Source organism: Merops nubicus, unplaced genomic scaffold (assembly GCF_000691845.1).
Source record: "Merops nubicus isolate BGI_N331 unplaced genomic scaffold, ASM69184v1 scaffold22012, whole genome shotgun sequence".
NCBI lineage: Eukaryota > Metazoa > Chordata > Aves > Coraciiformes > Meropidae > Merops > Merops nubicus.
The window spans coordinates 5,891-25,907 of record NW_008595919.1 but is presented as its reverse complement, the minus strand read 5'-3'; the positions used below and the strand labels follow the sequence as shown (position 1 = coordinate 25,907).

At 42.3% G+C, this 20,017-nt stretch overlaps 1 protein-coding gene across 1 annotated transcript; it reads right to left on the bottom strand.

Annotated features, from left to right (window-relative positions):
• Window positions 1-7,815: 7,815 nt before the first annotated feature.
• On the bottom strand, window positions 7,816-17,085 carry POLR1D (polymerase (RNA) I polypeptide D, 16kDa). The gene is made up of 2 exons (XM_008936233.1): window positions 17,015-17,085; window positions 7,816-9,180 (listed from the first exon to the last, which is right to left on the bottom strand). The coding sequence occupies exons 1-2, from the start codon at window positions 17,029-17,031 to the stop codon at window positions 8,895-8,897; spliced, it is 303 nt and encodes a 100-aa protein (XP_008934481.1). The 5' UTR covers window positions 17,032-17,085; the 3' UTR covers window positions 7,816-8,894.
• Window positions 17,086-20,017: the final 2,932 nt, after the last annotated feature.

The window sequence follows — 20,017 nt, the reverse complement described above, 5'->3', positions numbered from 1 at the left end:
CCCTTTCCCTTAACCCACTATTGTTGCCATAGCCACGACGGTGCAGTACTGCTGGTTCAGGGAAGTTTCTGTACTGTACCGCCCTGAGCTTATTGTTTAAATCTTTATTATTCAACTGTTCTGAAGATTTACATTTTTAATGGCTCATTTATGTAATCCCATAAATAAAGTAGCAGAAAAGCATCCCACACAAATGAGTGAATTGTGGTTAGAAAAAAGCTGCTGAAGCAGGTCACTCAGGGTCTCAGCTGCGGGGCCTTGATTGGTATCAGCGATATAGCCACTGTGGCAATGGACTTAAGACCACCCAGTCAGCCCCAAAATGGTGCATTACCAGGGAATAGTGGAATGGTGCTATAGTTCAATCTTCCCTATTTAGCAGGGAGCAGAGTTCTGCTGCAAAAACCATTTCAGCCTCAGACTCATTTACCTTATTGCTTTGACAGCTGCACCTCTCCCGCAGTAAAGTTTAGATGATTAGCTTTTCCCTCCTAGCAGCTGATGGAGATAGGGGTTTTTTTTCTTAACCAGTATATTCCTGGGGCTGATAAATTCCCTCTGAAGAGGCTATGAATTCAAGCACCTGCCCAAAGAATTTGTTTTCTAAACTGAGTGCTGAGATGGAGATATGTTCTAACAATTCACTTTTAAGCTTCTCCCCAGTGCTCCCCTCGCCAGCTCCCTCCCCACACACAAATCCTTCACAAACTGTAAATCCTTTGAGCGAGGCGAGTGCATTTGTAGCTGCAGCCATGATAATGAAAGATGGGGAAGATATTTCCTTTCCAGTTACCTCTCATACTTCAAAGTTCACTTTTAGGGCTGTCTCCAAGAGAAGCCATGCAGTTTGCTCTGCCTTGGGGCATCCACTGCATCTCTACAAGCATCCTGCTCTCAAGAATGGGTACCAGTGGCCAGCTGCATGTCCTACACCTCACACCCTTACTCCACTGCTGAGTCAGTGGGAGAAACCCAGCTACCTCCAATCTTGTGTCTTTGGCACTGCCTTTGGTTGGAGACACCCTGGCACGGCCTTGGTCCCACCAGCCAGCCTCATCCCAGCGGGTGCTCAAGCTTAGCTGCAGGCAGCTTGTCTGGGCTGCCCTGCTTAAAGGACTGCAGCCAGATGGAGGTAAGACAGCAGCCCTGGGGCTGGAGGACAACGGAGATCTAACTGTGGAGAGTTGGTGCTCAGCATGAGCCCTCATCACCTGGACAGCTTGGGGCTCCACAGGCACTCAAGTCTCAGCAAGGTAGGGTAGCTGGGACAGAGGGACAAGCTGGTGCTGTCTGAGAAAGGGACACAGGCGTGGCTGCTCCTACTTGGCCCCAGGAGCTCTTCTGAGGATCCCAGTTGGTGCAACCTGTTTGGAGCACAGTTTAGCCTCCTATAAAACATGAAGTGGGTGTCCCTGCAGCTGCAGAGGGGCAGTTTGGCAGTGGCACGAGCTGAGCCCCAACCACGGCGAGCACCTACCCTGGGACTCATCCCTGCCAGTCCCTACCTCAGAGCTGTGCTGACAGGTAACAACAGGTATCAGCCTCTCCCCACCACAGGACAGCCAGGCTAGGTCCTCCCAGGGCTGCTCCCAAGCACCTTCCCTTGTCCTGGAGCACACAGCCGTGGAGGCAGCCCCCTGGCTCTTCCCAAGGCTCCCAGGACAAGGGTGAGCCAAGGCACCGGCTGCCAGTCAGACAAGAGCCACCCACAGCCAGAGCAGAAATGCCGTGGCCCACAGCCAGCCCCCAAACCGTGCCACGGGGCCTGCTGCTGCCCAGACTGCACCCGAGTCAGGCGGCTGCCCCGCACTGCAGCGCAAAGCGCCTCCTCACAGAGCTCTGCCCGCAAGGTGCTCTGCTGGCAGATAAACTCCAGCGGCCCACAGGCAAGGGGTGGCCAGACAACAGCCCTGCCTCAGTTTACCTGCTGGATCTCGCTCTGCCCGGCTGCAGGGAGCGAGTCAAAGGAAGCTGCTCCGAGGCAGGGAGCAGGCAGCAACACAAAGGCAGGGAGAATACCAGCCAGCCCAAAGGAACAGTGGGGAAGCTGGTAATTGGGCCCTGTGTGTTTGGCTTTCGCCAGGCTAGCAGGTTTGTTTTTCCCAGGCTGGAGCCTAGGCTGAAAGAGACACGGAATTATTAAAGACCTCAACCTAGAAAGGAGAAAAAAGGAAAAAAAAGTTGGCAGCGGCGGCTGGAGGTGAATCACGAGTAATGGGAGTGCGGTGGGAGCTCTGCTCCCTCCTGGCAGCAGAGCAGCCTGGGAAATTATTTTCAATGGGCAAAGAAAAATTTGGTTTAGATAAAATTCATTCCTGTGGACTTTTATTGCTAGTTTAATTAATTTATCAGACACCAGAGAGCCTACTGGGCTGTATGCAATAGGTCCTGCGACAGAAAGGTAGAGCTGTGCCTTCCTGGTCCCTTCCTTGTTGCAAAAAGATTCCCCACAGGGATTCAAGTCCAAATGGGACCTGTTGGTGAGGCAGCCCCAGGGCCACCCTTGGAATGGGATTCCCCTGTGGTGGGCTGATCTTCAGTCCTTTTGCCAGGCAGATGTCACAAGGAGCTGTACATCTGCAGGTCTATAGGAAAAGGTCTCAAGTTGCACCAGGGGAAGTTTAGTTTTAATATTAGGAAAAATTCCTTCCCTGAAAGGGTTGTAAAGCACTAGAACAAGCTGCCCAGGCAAGTGGTGGAGTGACCATCCCTGGAGGGATTAACGGATGTGTAGATGTGGCACTAAGGGACATTTAAGCTACCTGGCTGGATGAAGGTGCTTAGCTGATGCAGCCTAGCTTGGCTCTGCTGATAGCAGCACATCACTGACTCACACCAGATAAGGATTTACTCATTGACATGGTACTTTCTGCTTTCTTAGGAGCCTACACTTTTTTTCCGGAGTTTTGTTTAACTGGAATGGTCTCAGGGGGTCTTTGCAGTGAGTGTGCCCCCACACAGCATCTTGCTGGGGTCCTCAGGGAGGGCAGTGAAGGGCTAAACCATGGAAAACTTCATCCTCCTCTCCCTGAGGCATCCCCCAGCTCAGTAAATCAAGACCAGGAGAGAAAGGAGATAATACTCCTTTCTACACAAACTTTATTCCATTCTCCAAGGATTTTGCATGTGCCCTCCCTGCATGGAGGGGTTCAGAGAAGCACCAGCCACCCAGCACTGGCTGGAGGAGCATTAGGAACTGAATGGGCAATGCCATGAAATCCCAGCAGCACTGCCTCACTGCTGCTTTAGCATCACAGGGGATCCTGCTGAGGAGCGGCGTTTTCATCTGGGGGTCTGCTGTGGGCAGTTGTCCAAGTTTAGACATCCAGACTGACAACGTCAACTATTTTCCCTACCTTCCTTTTGGCTTTTGCTATTACTCTGGTGTCTGCTAATATGGTCAGAGAAAAAAACCCCAAACCTCTATTTGAACATAATACACAAAATTAAGACGAACTAATAGCTCGTGTAGAACCTTGGTTTCCTTCATGTGCTATACTCCTTTCTTAATATTATTATTGAACTTAAACAATGGCTCATTACCAGGAACTGTCTGTCATTGCTGTTCCTGATGGATTAGCTGCTTCCTGGGATTCTTCCCTCTCTGAGACATTTTGAATGACTAGTGTTGGACAAACTTTCATCCCTTGTGGGATGTTTTAAAAGACATAGGCAGTTCCACTCCGGGAAGAGCTTGAGAATTCAGAAGACAGTCTCAAGTAGAATGCCCACCCACATTTCCCCAAACCTGACCTTGGTTGTGTTTACACAACTGATACTAAGTGGCATGTAGTATTGTTCCCCTAGCTCCTCCTGCAGCCTTTCCCCATTCCTGTCCATGTGCTCCAGGTGAGCACAGACAGCTTGGCTGGGCCCTGTGTTTTGTGGTGAGCAGAGGACCAGGGACATGCCTAGCTGGAGGTGAATGTGTGTGCTCCTGCTCGGCAGGAGGGAGAAGTGAGACCACACTACAGCTACTCCAGCTGCCAACTGCCCAAGCAAACGTGAAACCACATCCCTGCGTTCTCCCTTTCATACCATGGTCCTGTGTTCACCCTCCCCTTTCAGGTCCTCCATGACAAAACCAAATGCCCCCAAGCTGGAGCCCTGCAGTGGCCAAAGTGCTGGAGCCGCAGCCACGCAGGCACAAACCAAGGGAGGATCTCCACAAGGTGAACTTTAATGAAACTGCTAAACACACAATTTAAAAGCATCAATGATTAAGTGCCTAGAACATGTGCTAATTTTTCCTGATTATTCTAATCACCGCATGTTTGTGACAAGCACCAGAGTCAACTCTTCTGGTTTCCAGGGTTTGTGACTTTAGCCTTAAACTTGACAAATGTTAAGGATCTTTGCCATCTCAGCACTGAGACAGCAGAACAGGAGTCTGTTTGTCATGCCATACTCCAGACTTTAATGGTGTTTCACAGGTGATACCGAGTGCCCAAAGTTATTGACATGAGACTGTGATGAAATTTTCTCAAAACATTGCTATGTATCTGTGCTGGGCATTCCTACATCTCAGATCCTTATTTACAGAGAAAAAACTAAGCCCCAGTTCTGCCCTGCTCCCTGCCCAAGCCATGGTGGCCATGGCTTACCCACATCCATAGTCAAGGCTCTTGGCAGTGTTGCCAAGGACCCACTGGGGTGCCAAGGGCCCATGGGGCCTTATCAAACATGGCCATACTGGGAAGCCAATGGCCATCTGCAGAGCAGCCAAGAGGACAGAAGGTGGGTGAGAAACAGCCTACAGTGCTTATGACCACAAAAACCCTATTCTTTATGGTGCAGATGTATCCAGAGCAATAAGAAAACATGCCCAAGATCCTGCAAAGGATCTGAACTTTTCTCCAGAGACCTACATCAACATTGCAGGGGTCTATATCCCCTCCCCAGGGCACCACACAATGGTTGTGCAGTTAGCCCTATGCAATCACAATATAAAAGATGCAGGACCCTTTCAGAAGTATAAGGAACTTCCACCATTCCTTAGCCTGAACTTGGCTCAACATTCCAGTTGTAACACAAGGCTCACCATCTTGGACAGCTGTGAATATTGTATGAACAACAACTTTTTGTAAAATAAAGCATATTCTTCTCGCTTTCCCTGACCAACAAGAGCTTATTTTTGTTGCATGCTGTTGGAGATTAAACTTTGAGACTCAATTTAGATGCAGCCTTCTAGAAGCATTTTTAAGGTGGTGAGAGCTTGAGAGCTACTAAAACCATATTTGGTAATTTTAGAGTCTAAGCAATACTGATGTAAAATAGGGAAGATACATCCAGTGTTCATTTGAGAGGCAGCTATGTATTTGACACAGACGTAATTGTGTGGGGTTTTTTTTTATAAGACTATCGTAGCTGGCAACGAGGGTGTGAATATATACAGTGTGCAAAATTTTTAAGGCTTTTTTTTTTAATTTGAGCTACATCCTCTTTAACATTTACTTTTATTTCCTATTGACAGTCACTAAAACAAAGAGTGCATATTAATGCAGATGAGTTTCATTCATAGATGGTGAGCTACAACAGGATTATTTGCAAGTGCAAAGATCACTCACATGAATAAAGATTTGGTGGATCAGTGACTCCACTGATAAAATGAATAAAATCCTTCTCCAAACACAATCCAAATATGTTTTCTTGCTACTTATCCAAGCAAGTCTACTTTTGTGTTGTTCCAGGTTAATTAAGTGAAAACACATAATTATGAATGAGAGCTCTGATAGGGCAGGAGAGGAAACACGCTTCTTGGTGATCAACTTGCAGCCACCACACAAAAAAAGTTCTGTTTGTGCAGGAAAAGCAACCCCCTCCTGCTACATTATTCCATTGATCTACAAACATTTACATCTCCTTTGTTAACTAGTTTTCTGTAGAAATTTTATAATCGCTACAAAATGCTCTTAAAACTGCACCTCAAGAAACTTCTGGGTTAGACTGATTCAGTCTTAAAAATAAGGTTTATTTTTGTCTTTGTGTTATACATGAGATCTGTTGGGCTTTTCTTGGATGTTCATGATTCATTGTAAATAATTCAGATTGGATTTACAAGAGAAGAGGTTGTACAATGAGCGTAAGAACTGCACGTTACTATATCCCTGGCAGTTAAAATTAAAAAAGCATTTCACAAAGCCCAGTCACAAAATGTTTTCTCCTCCTCATTGACTCATTCTCCTCCTCATTGAGTGATCTACACTCAGTATCAGGTTGGATGTTCATGATTCATTGTAAATAATTCAGATTGGATTTACAAGAGAAGAGGTTGTACAATGAGCGTAAGAACTGCACGTTACTATATCCCTGGCAGTTAAAATTAAAAAAGCATTTCACAGAGCCCAGTCACAAAATGTTTTCTCCTCCTCATTGACGTGGTTTTGTGATCTACACTCAGCATCAGGTTGACAAAAATGAGTTGGTGTATTCCCCTCCAATGCAAGTAGCTAGGCTGCAATGCACTACTACCGGAAACTAAGACCAAGACCACACTATTTATTTATGTATTTATTTATTTAAAGGACTGGGCACTTTTATGTGTAACAAGTGTTCCGAGTCACAGCAGTAATAACACATTTTAAAAAGTCTTGTTCAAACTTTAAGCTTCAGGGTTTAACTGCTAAGATACCTTATGAATGTGATGCTGGTGCTGCACAATACGAGCAGCTGCAGACGCAATACACACCTGGCTACACGCACCCAATTTTTTATTTAAAAAAGTGACCAGCAGTTGAAGATTTGCAATAAGAGCAGTCAATGAGCAGCAGTTTTTCAGTTCTGTAATGGAAACTTAGGAAAGACAACACTGAAATACAGAATCAACCAAAAGAAAGATTAATAACTCACTTATGTTCTTCAAATCAGAAAAGAATGGATTAGGTCAGAAGCCACCACCACTGATGAAGACAGGCTTTCTCCAGCTGTCTGGTTTTGCTCATGAAGGAGCCCCTAGCTGAGCAGTCCTACTACAGAAATGCTCTCTATCAACAATCCAAACTAACTCTGAAAGCATATTCCAATCACTTTCCATACCTGAAACCTGGCTTAAATTAATGAAGAATCAAGAACAGCACTTATCCTAAAGGGCTGTTTGAAGGCCTGAGTGTGAAAAGCTCTCAGGACACCAGATTATCACTGCAAGCCAGGCCAGCAATAATTCACAGGGATTTCTGTGGAACATCTCCAGCTCCAACCCTGACCAATGGGGAGATGAATTCTCTATGCAAAGCCACATCCCTCAAGCACTGTCACTGCAGCACAGTGTGGCCTCTATTGCAGGTGCTGTCCTTCCAAAAAGGGGACCACAACCAGTGTCCAATAACACAAGCACAGCAAATGACATGTGCTTATTTAAACCAAACATAGTCCTGCATTCTCCAAAGATACTACTTGTTCACTGATTCCACTTAAATTGCTGGAAAATTTCTGAAAGGCTGGAACTTCTGGTATGGTTCCTGCAGGGGGACAGAGAAACCCTCCTTGGTGGAAACGTAAAACTATCCCACTTTTGCTGGAGCCACTGGTGGGCTCAACACCAGTTTAACTACCTTGCCATCACTCGGAATAGTAACTGCCAGCTCACACACCAAAATTCAGCCCGAGCAGATCTCCAGTTTGATCTCCCCATCTCCTAGCTAACGTCTTCCCAAAAGAGGCAGGCAAGTAGAGTAAGACGAGGGATAGATAAGCCCATAGGTGGCACTCTTGCCCTGACACAGCACAAGGACCATGCAGCCCTGGTCCTCTTTTCCCTTAGAGGAGAGAGGCTCAAGTAAGAAACCCATTAAAAACATTAATGCCACAAAGCGTTTTAATGAACATTTTTTTATTTTTTCTTCAACACACTTAAAAACGGAAACCTATGTCCAAAACAATTAGTTTTAAGAATACTGAAATACAAAATATTTCACACAGAAGTTTGTTATTGTAACACCAACAGAAGTGAGACACAGAATATGCTGATCTGTATTGTATGTGCTCCAAGTCACAAGTTTAAGAACTGCACCACTACAGAACTGTCACACAGGCTTGGAAAGTGAGCATCTGACTGTTTTTAAGTATCACCTCTGCATTTCTAGTATTACACATTTACTTGGAAGCTTCCTAGCAGTGGACAGAGGACATAATTTTGTCTTCAAGGTTTGTTTTGAAAGCACCATGACAACAGACTGTTCAAACTACTTCCTTACAGAGGGAAGTCTAAACAGAGACAATTATTGCAGTTATGGCTTTTTAGGGGTAATGTTTATTATTATCTATGACAGGTTTGTGGATATACAATAACAAGCAAAATCAGTATTTCCTGGTAGTTCCTCCTGGAAAGCAAAACCAGTGTTGCCCATTTTAAATTTGTACTTTTTCTACTAAAGAAAGCAAACTCTTTCATTCTATACAAAACATATGTGCCTGGCCAGCCACTGACCAGCTTTCCCTTCTAGATTCTGTAAAACTAAAGTAATCCAAACACGCAAAACTTCTTTATTGGTTAGCAGCAAAGAAGTTCTGCCAACTTCCCACAATAAATAGATTTCTGTTTAATTTAAATTTATTTCCAAGAATGACACGACTAAATGAGTTGTATCAAACAGTGACACAAGTATCACACTCCATCACCAAGACCCTAAGCTCAGTCAGAAGGGGAGAAAGGAAAGGAGCAAAGGGAAAGGAATGTCTGTCCTAGAACAACTGAAAGATTTATGCTGCACTTTTGCTTTTCTCTTAAAGGTCCCAAAGAAATTTTTCTAAAGCTACCTTAAGGTTACTTCTCACACAAGCAACTCAGTCCAAAATTCAATTCTGAACAGCATCTTTTCCTGAAAAACGGAAACATCCCTGCAGCCTGACACTTAATGACACTCCTGGCTTGTAACAACACACACTCCTCACTTTCCTCATCGTTTGCTGGCTCGCTTTTCATGCTTATCCTTTGTGTGCTGGCTCCTGTTTCGGTGCCTCGGCGGAGAGTAGCTGACTCTCCTTCTGGACTGAAAGCTGGGTGTGTATGGGTGCATTCTGCGCTTCTTTGGTTTTTCTTCTTTTCTGCTGTTGTTTGGCTCAGGCTCCTTACTGTCTTCCTTTTGCTCACGTTCCGGGTCTTGTTCTTTTTGAGATGGTAATGTGTTTTTGATGGTATTAATAAGAAATCTTTTATTTGTACCGGCAAGAGGACATTTCAACCTGTAAAGACATTTAAAACTGATCAAAAGACAAGATAAAAACATCCTGAAGCAAGTCTGAGATTTTAACTTCAATAATTTTAAGACAGGTTTGTGCTTTTGGCTTTCCTTGCATGCCACCTAGTGTAAACTCTCAGTACAGAAAGATAGGCTCAAGGTTGTTTTCATTTTTCTTTTATTTTACTCTTTATAGAATTAAAATGATTCTATTTCACCAGAGTGAAAACCCACACGATTTTCACAAAGTACTGTGTAAAGGGGGAAGCAGGAGATGACAATGTATTTTGAGGTTGATGGTGCTTAACAGGTATTCAGGAACCAAATATTTAGTAACATATTCTAAGTCAGATTATAAGATCATAATCTACTAAAGTCAGTATTATCTAACAAACTGAGATATTCAGAAAGAAAAAGATACACTTGCACAAAGAACCCAGACAAGCTGTAGCAATAAAACACACACAAGGCTTACCAATTTTAACTCTCATCTAGCAGCCACCAAACCAAATGTTTCCTTTCTTTCTTAAACAGAAAAGACACTTATCCATCACTCTTCCATTGTTTCTGACTTTCTCCTATTGCAGCTTAACACTTCTGCACATAATTTATCAGCTAGTTTTAGTGAACGAGTACTGTACATTTCATTCATCTTGTTGGTATCAGCTGTACTTGTCCTCAGTTTTTCATCTTTTAAAGAATGGAATAAGAAAAAATAAGTTTGAATATATTCCTGCAGGAAGCAGAAATCATTCTGAGCACTTTGTTTATAGTGGGAGTCACCCTGTTGTTTGTCTTCGTAACATTTTTGAATTTACATGCTAATGGAAAAGTTATGGGATTATTTTAATAAAAAAAGAGCTGTTGGAGATCACAGTGGCACTTACTGAACCAATCATGAAGTCAAAGAATCCTAACACCACAATGTTAAGATCATCTATTCTACTTGAATATTTTGTCTAAGCACAGAAACTACACCTTGACCACCTAATCTTTGATACCTCTGAATAATAAGAGATATCAGAACAAGAAAATTGTAATGAAATTCATGTCTGATTATTTAGCATACTTCATGTCTTTTAATTACCACAGTGTTTTGCTTCAGGTCAGTATACTAAACATTACTGATAATTAGCCGTGTCCTAAACCCTTTGAGAGTGATTTTAGAAGCATACATTAAAGAGCCACACTGTTTTATTTCTGCTATCTATTTCTTGGCACATTGCAACAGCATAGTTAGCTTTACAGTCTTCTAAACTTTTGGCATATAAATCTACACTGTTTTTTGTCAAATCCTGGTTAAAAAAAAATCTTCAAGAAAAAGTCTAGACCTGAATCGAGTATACCTGTATTGTAAGTTAGGGAGGTCTTATTTATCCATTAACTGTATTACTGAGTCAAAATACAGGGCTAACATACATCAGTAGAACAAGGTTTCTACTTCAAGCTGCATCAGCTATGAACATGGTGCTGAACATGCCATGGCACAGATTACACTCGGGACGTAACACAATCCAGCCAACCTTTAGAATCATAGAAACTGTTTAGGTTGGAAAAACTATTTCACATTTTTCTCCTTCCTCTTGCCTTTTTCTAAGAGTTAATGCATTGATATATAGCACCAGAATGAGACAATCTGCCCTAAATAAATTCACCTTGCTGAAGCATTTATTTCTTTTTGGCACTAGGAGTGCTGCCTGAGCTATACTAAGAATGAAAACTGATGAGAAATGCAGGTCTTCAGAGTCAGCTAAGAGGTGCCATTAGTTCACCATCAGACAGTGACAGAAGCGAGGCACAGGGCTTTCGTGGAGCAGCAGTTATGGCACTGAAGAGAAACAGTAGTCCTTAGTTTTATGGACCTCAAGCTTCAAAGCAAATCCTGCCTTAAGTCCTCAGCAAAATGAGGAGTATGGCATGTGCTACACTACACATGCACACACAAGACTATAATGTTTACACATATCCATGGTATATACAGAACTGTAACAATTAAAAGAGACCTACATTAATCCACTGATGTCTTTGAGAGCATTTCTAACAGTGAGAAAATTGTCCTCCTCAAAGACAAGCCTTTGGCTTGCTGTAGGTCTGATCCTGCAATGCTCAACTCAATCACAGCTCTGCCCTCTATGTAACTGCTGGCAGGGCTGGGAGGCAAGCTCAGCCTATGCAAGGTGGAATGCCATACTGCTGACTAGTGAACAGGACCACCTAGCAGATTTTAAAGTCTTTTCTTTTTTTTTAAAAAAAGATGTAATAAAAGAAATTTTTTTTTTAAAAAAAAGATGTAATAAAAGAACATGAAAGTTCCAAACAGAAGCATGTCTGAAGCAGGGCTGCAGGTATAATCCAAGCAAGAACATAACCTGCGATTCTAAAGCAATCTGGTCTACAAAACAGACTCCAGTTCTGGAGCAATGCATTCACTTCACAAAAGGGTTGACTTTTTGCTTTGCATGCTCCATTAAGCTAAGCCAAGCTATTCTCATCCACAGAACCTTGTTTCCCTCCACAGGGAAGTCTCAAAAATCTCCTCACTATACAAAGACAAAGAGTCAATATTGCATTTTGAGCAAGAAAAAAAAAAAAGACTAAATCCATTATTGTGAACATAGGTCAAATCTTAACTCTACTTTAAAAATTTCTGGTCAACTTCTGTGCAAGAACACAATTTCCAGCAAATACCCACCGTGAAGCATAGTAGTGCAGTTCAGCACAGAAGTGTGCCACGCAACTTATCAGTAAAGTATGCTGACACCATTTAAGACACAAGAGCATACAGTGCCATGCACCACAGCCTTTCCTCTGCTGAGTAACTGGACATGTTGAACAGGCTTGGCACACTCAGCCTTACCACACTGGGTAAATCACATCTGTCCAGGAAACAAAGTTCATTATGAACTTACATTTTTACTGCTTCCAAACTGCCATGGCAAATACAGTACTTCACAGGAGAGTGACTGCAAACGAACCAAAAAAAGCAGCTACAGAGTGTTTGGCCAAAACAGCTACTGTAGGCTGTTATCCCTTCACAGAGGATCTCACAGCAGAGAGGACACTGCAAGCTTTTATGTATGGTCCTGGCAGCTAGGTGCAGCTGGCAGGACTCTGGAGGGGAACCTGTGCTCTGATCACAAGATTTTAACCTATTTTCTTTGCATTCTCTGCCTGTACCTGGTATCTCTTGTTCACACTCAAATGAAAGATGCAGGGGAATCACAGTGCAGTCCTGCACAGTCACACAACACCCATTCAAAGACAAGGTACAACAGCATTTTGCGGTTCCAGTGCACTCAAATGCTTCAGCCTCTTTCTTTTTGCATTCTGCATTACTTCTAACAGATTTGGTACTGAATAGAAAGCTTTCTATAGGAATTGAAGCAATTTCAGGATTGCCTTAGAAGACATAGGGTTAAAAATAATTTAATGCTTCCAAAATTTAACTTCTTTCTTGCAATTTCATCTGCTTTTACAATGCAGAGTTGAACAAACCATCCTAAAATATCCTCTTCTCCACATCTTATTTCAGGTAAGCTTCTCAAGTAAGGCAAGATGATTACATTCAGTTCAGCCCTAGCTCATTTGCTATCAGCATCTTTGAAGACCAGACCTGCACATTAGAGAGAAAAAAAAAAAAAAAAAGTCTCCAGAACTTCTTCACATAGTAGTTTTAGTAAACTGTCTTTCTCAAAGCAGAACTATCCCTTAAAATGGGACCAAACTGCACTGCTGTAAGGAAGCTTATGAGTTATGTATATGGGGTCACCAACAACACTTAAGGAAAGCTGTGCTTTTAGCTTGATTTCACCTAAACACACAGTGGAAAACAAATATCCTACAGCTTTATTCCATGTTCACTACTCTCTGATGAACCAAAAATAAATTCATCTAACCATTTCAAGTGTTCTTACACTATTTGCCCACAACTACCAATCCTGGATCAAGCTAGTCCTTCAAACGTTAACTTCCAGACAGTTGCTCTGATGTCCTTCTCATCTCAGAAGTTCCAGCATCACTGAGATTCAGCCACAGACTCTCCTCTCATTTTGCTCAATGCTTCTGGGATTAACACACCTTCAAAAGAGGATCCTCCCTTCCTTTTCTCTCACATTTCCTTACTTGTGACTAGCTCTACTGTTCAAACCAGATACATTAGCAGCAGGATCTACATCATGTGGTGTTGTACGGATGTAGGAGACCCCCAACAAGAACCACTATTGCCAAGGAGTTCATGCAAAAGGAGCACTGGAGGAACTAGAAACATTGCAGTGCTGAGAGCAAGACACTTGAGGACAACCAAGGAACAACTCAATACTCAAGAGCAAATAATGCAAGACCTACAAATACAAATATCCAGTATTTCTTGGATTAATTTGCCCTGGACATAAGCACTGCCAATCTGAGCAGTCCTGAGAGCATGGAGGCCAGTGAGCTAAGAGCTCATGCAGCCCATTGGCAATACTGACAGTGCCTTCATATCCAGAGTGTCTCAGATCATTTCTCTTCCTGTATAACCTTGTTTGGTAATTTCCTCCAACCCCCCTGTTTGGTACAAGCCTTTCCTCTACTCATATCTAACCCCTACAGGTTGCAGCACCTACTCACCTCATCCACAGCAAACCTGAGACGATGTAATACTGGCAAAACATCCTCAAGCTGGAAGAAATACTGTCTCATACTCCAAGACTGAGTCTTTGCAGCAGAGACTATAGGCTAAAGAGTGGCTGCTTGGTACATGTTTTACTGAACCTGTCAGCTGTGCTAGCTTGGATGGTGGCAGTTTAGGCTCAAACAGCAGCTGACTATCCACGTCATGCAGAGACAGCAAAAAGTTAGGGAGGGGTGCTTGGGGAACTTCTTCAATCAGTGCACTTCAGCTACGGAGAACTAATTGCTCTGGATGGGAGCAGTGGCTTGAACCTGAAAGCAGTCCCCAAACAGTATTCAGAGGCTTTCTGGCTAAGGTTTTGCTGCCATCAACACCAACCAGGAGACTCTACTCCTTTGTAATGGTATGTACAACATAGTTCCCCAGGAATGCCACCTCCCCACATACCTCCCTTTAACCAATTCCTGTCAAATGCTACTGACTCCAGAAATGTATTTTCCAGTACTCAACAGCTGCTGGAGAGCAACATAAACTGGGATCAGGAAAGTATAAGCAGTAGCAGCCTCTGCTTCTCCTTACCCAAAGACAGATGGCAGAACAACTCTTTTCTTCATAGGCTGAGTTGCTTCAACTATCCAGTGCCAATGCAGGATTGATGGCCTTACACTAGATGTCTCCAGGGTTTGTGCATCTCTTCTCCAGGACTTCTCTGACAAAGGGCTGAGGAAATCCCAGAAGTCCTCATGAAACACACCTGTAAGCATTCTGAGTTTGGCAAGGAAGGAAGGTTTTGCATTTTACCTGTTAAGACTGTCCCTTTTAGACAAGTTGGTGATGAACTTGTCTTTTGCATCTATCAGCTGTGCTTTCCAGGACTTAGTCTACTAATACACATTTTCATGAGCTCATTTTCCTGCTCATTTCATGCGCTATCCACAGAGCTCTGAGTTTCCTTCCAAATATCTTACTGGTTACTTCATCTCCCCCATGTATGTCCAGTACCTAGTTGCTGTGCCAGTTCAGAAGGACCAGAACAGCACAACTGGGCATGAAAAATATTAAAGGGAAGAGAGCAGTGGTGGCTTCCAGCTGCTGTTCTGTCTTTTACGTTTGCAGAAGTAGACAACAAAGACTTATTGGGAGACTGCCTACGAGGGGCTTTACAGCTTCCCTGCAGCCACACACACAGCTGTGTACTCTACAGCAGCAGATTTGTGACAAATGGGGTCACTACCAGCCTCTCTAAGGATAAATTCAGAGAAGGGAAAAATTCCTGGGGAAGTGTCATACACAAAAAGGTCACCTGAATGCAAGATTTCCTGAGCTGCACATTGCCCAAAGCTCAGATAGTATCTTGAGGAAGTACTGCTACTTTCTTGGACTTTTCTTCCTCCATTTCCAAGGCACTGGGTATTGGCCACTGATGGAGACAGGGTACTGCAGAGATGGATGACCCAGTACAGCTATTCTCATATTACTCTCCAGTTGCAAGGATTTTTTTACCCCAACAGTCTCACCACGCCAATTCCTATGTCAACCAATTCCTATGTCCTCTGCCTGAAACCTTCTTGGCAATCCTCTCCTCCCACACCTGCAACACAACCCTAGCCTACCTGGACACTTTTTCATTCTAGTTGAGTCTGTAGCTGTTCTGAAGAACAGGTCACCCTTGACTGTCCCCTCCTCTGGCTGGCATGTCTTGGGCAACAGGCTTCAGGAAACTGCATGTGACCCTGAGCTGACCATCAGAGCCATCTGAGCAGGACCACTACTCTTTTACAGACAAGGATTAAGAAGTAGCTGAAGCCAGGAGTAGAAGCCCGTGGAGTCTCCTGGCAGGTATTCCAGACTGCACAGGCAGCAGAGAAGTCCCACAGGGACACCTGGTTATCTCCCAGCAGAAATCTTTAGTCTCCACATCTGGAATCAATTTGCAAATTCACAGTAACTGGATGCATGCAAGACTTCACAGTGCTAATTATCTGCACTGGTTCACGTGGCTGTTTGGCAAGGCTGACAAGGCAGAAGCATGCTCTGTCAGTAGAGCTACAATCACTCTAGGGGATGAAACCAACTTAACTATTTTAACTTAAAGGGTATGAACTGCAACCCTAGTAGAAATACTTGGTAGAATACATAAAAATTCCACAAGACTTCTTCAGAAAATATAAATGATTAACTTTTTCAGCAAGACACTATTTTTAATCTCTTCAAAGCTACTAAAAGAAACATAGCAAAGAAATCAGCTGAGAACTTCAACAGCAGAGGCTTATACTGTTGGTGGAGGAAGCCAAACCTTATCTACAAATGAGTTTAATGCAATCAACTGCTGCACTATTCCTGTGAACATCCCTAGATCCAATAGCTTAGCAAAGTCATATACATTATGTTAAGATGAATGACTCTTCTTAGAATGTTATTACTTCTTTAATTACAATTACATGCATTCCATTCCGTGATAAGCTAGCTGTAAAAACTGAAATACTGCACTAAAGAATTAATTCTGTATTTCACTCAAGATTTAAATACTATTATTCTTTTATCACATGCTATATAAATTAGCCCTGGGTTTTAGGTTGTTTTTAATAAAAACAAACAAACAAACAAATAAATAAAACAAAACCACAAAAAAACCCACCTCCTTCCAAAATGAAACAAACAAACAAATAAATAAATAAAACAAAACCACAAAAAACCCCACCTCCTTCCAAAATAGGATTATATTTTTAAGTTCATTTTTGGCTGCAGTTTACACATGGATTCTCTAGTAGAGGATCATTTATTATTTTTATTGTTTTAAGGGGTTATGTTTCTTTATCAGGCTATGAATTCTTTCAGCTTAAACAGGATCTAACCCAGTAACATGTGGCCAGTATGTAAGCACATGCACTCTGAAGCTACCCAGTACTCTAAACTCACGAGATTCCAGTCCAAACTTTGCAATTCCATCTACTATAAGGAAACGCTACTACAGAAGCTTTCCCAATTTCTCCCAGGTTTCCAATTGCTTTGCCTTAGACACATTCAGTCAAGTAATTTCATGCAGGCAGAATTTACTTGAATTTCTTTCTTATCTGGATTCCAATTTTTTGCCAAAATTAATACCTGGATGAAGACAAATTATTTAAATACAAGGCAAATTAAAAGGTAGAAACTTCTGTAATGAATTAAATGTAAAATTTATTTTTGCATCTGTGATAATTTATGTCCTCTTGGCACAACTTACCAACCCATAGCCCCCATTGTTTCAGCTCTGGTTCTTCCACGTTTTGCCTCTTTAAGTAACTCTTCCACAGCCTTCCTAAATATGAAGAAAAGAAAAAAGTTACCACTTGTGGAATGCAAGAACTTGCCACTTTATGCAGTTATGTAAATAAAGCAGAGAACTCCTCCACTGTAATGAATTAAGAAATAAAGTGGCTACCAAAATCACGTTAACTTTCTTATTAAGATAATTCAGCTTCCTAGATTCCAAGATTAAAAGAAACATTTTGACATACTAAAAATAATTAAAGCTGTTGTATTGGCAACAATTGAAATATTAATTGAAGAGTAGAAATAAAACATGCAAAACTGAGGTACTGCACTGAAATGAACAGTTCCTACCACTTCACCCCTGCTGCCATTTCACTTAGGTTCTTGCAAGAGCCTCTCAGGCACAGCAGACCTCTTTTCAGCACAGTTAAACACCACCAGTAAAAGAGCAAGCAGCCAGATGACAGTAAAATCACTGCAACTACCAGTTGTCAAGCTGCACTTGATTTGTGTAACAGTGGAAGAGAAGAGCTCAACTTTGTGGCTATCATCAGCCACCATCCAAAATGACCAACTTTTTACAGTATCAGCATCTTCTCAAACTGGCCAGAATAACACTAAGGCAAATAAATAACTATGCTCACATGAGAAGTCATAAGAGAGAGTAAATTATGCAAGTTATTGCTAACTCCTGCAATGTCTTTCAGTTCTCTTTGCAAATTAATTTCAATCTCAAATAAAACTTAAGTAACTGCTCTACAGTACATAGTTGAAGTTAATGGGAAAACCAATGACTGGATAATGTGAGCCATTTATCACATAAATTGAACACAACTATATGTGTCAACCAGCAATAACTACAAGGCAGAGGAGGAAAGCCATGCACCTGGCCAGAATATCCAGCATCTGCAGCTAGGCATTAACTACACTGACACGGGGGAGACAGGAGGCTTGGGGAACTGAAGGGAGGAGGTCACAAAGGGGGTATTTATTGTTTAGCTCTCCCAGCTATGATGTGCCAGAATGCCTGCTGGTGTTTGGACTATGTGTACAACACAATCATCATCTTGACGGTACAAGTGTGTGTGAACATTGCACAAAAAAGGTAACTGCCAACAGTTAAAAACTCAAGGAAGCCAGGTCCCATCACATTGTTATGGTATTATCAGCACAGCAGGACTTTGCTGCTTAAAGATTAAAAAACAGTCTGAGTATCAATTTTGTTGTCAAGCCAAAACTGAGACTACAGCAGTCAAGCCATCACATAATCGCAGAGGCAGGCCTGAGAAGAAAAGCAAGTAATTTACATGGTAGATCCTCACATGAGCCTATCAAGTTATTGCTGGGCTCTAAACATCTAACAGAATGGTTTCTTACCATTTATTAAATTCTACACAGTAAACAAGTCTTAGCTTTAAATGCATGTGCTGCACATGTGTAACATAGAATGAAAATAAGTACCACAGAACTTCCTTCCATAGCTACTGAGAAGAAGTTATGCAGTTACACACCAGCCTAATCTGTCAGTCTAGATCTAATCTTCCTCAGTTTGTTACCATCTCAACTTAACCCTTTCCCAGTTCCCCTCACAGCAGTGACCCTGGATTGGCTCGTTCATTAGGACAGGCAAGTGACAGTTGATGAACACAGAACTCTTCCTCTGTCTGTACTGCTTTTGGGCACACTTTGGTTTTCCTCAGCAACAGAAAACAAACTGGTGCTAATGAGTACAAGTGTGATGTACACCAAGGTGTAACTACTCTTTCTACAGCAACTTTGCAGTTCTGCTTGAATATAGTTTCCAGATTTTGTACTTATAACCAGCCATCACAGAACTAATTCTTTACTTTATAGTAATTTCCAGCAAGCAATAGTTTAGCTGAAAATTCCTGAACAATCCTCCAGAACTGGCCCACAAGCTATCAAACATACAAATAATCCTTTACATGCTAACATGTAATCCTTTTGAAAGGGCTTTTACAAAGGGAGGTGCCCACAACTTACACAGAAATAACAGTAGAGAAATGCACCAAAAATTGTAGTATTGCTCATGTCTTCACTTGCTTATTAATGGCACATTGGTTTAAGGTTCCTTGCAGTAGTTTATTTCTCTCTCTCCTATAATGTTATTAGCATAATCTCAGTACCTGCTGGACTTGGGGTACTCCAAATCCTTTTTAAGCACACAGGTAACTGCGAGGACATGTTGCATACACAGTCACATCAGAGGCATTGATGGAAACTGAATATCTGCCCAGGTAAGCTGTCACCTCTTTGAGTCACCTGCCCCTGTACCTAAGTACGGGCCAGCAACTCACCAGCTATGGCTGCCTTCCTGGGAGGGGCAGTGGTGTGTGGGACAACTACTCCCCAACAACAACAAAAAAAGGGTAGGAAACACAGGCTCTACCAGTGGAACGTGGAAGATGCTGCACACAACAGTCTCCATAAAATTATGGCAAAATTAGTTTTTTCACCAGACCCAGAGTCTGCTACCTGAACAGCCTGACCTAGTTCAGTGATGACAGCAGGAACACGTAGCCTTAATAAAAGCTTGTCCTGAGCCTTCAAACAGCTGTGTCAGACAAAGGGGATGAAGGAGGGAAAAAAACCCTCTTGACTTACCACAGTCACCAAACTTAGTGATTCTGTTTTGAGAAACTTGACTAGGAGACAGATTAAAAGCCTGTCACTATTATATTATAAAATACGTCATTATTTTATAATTAAAATCATAAACCAGAGTATTTGAGGTACAAAGCACTAATAAAACACACATATACATACATATTTTAAACAGCTACAACTCAGTTTTAGGGCAAACATCACAGTAAATTAACATGGTGACACCAATTCTATTAACTTTGGTAGGAGTTATAAGCCATTAAGTATTTCAGATTGTTTTCCTCTGGTTGTATCAAAGATTAGACTGACTTGGAATCCACCTTAGTAGCCTTAGAAGACAACACCTTCC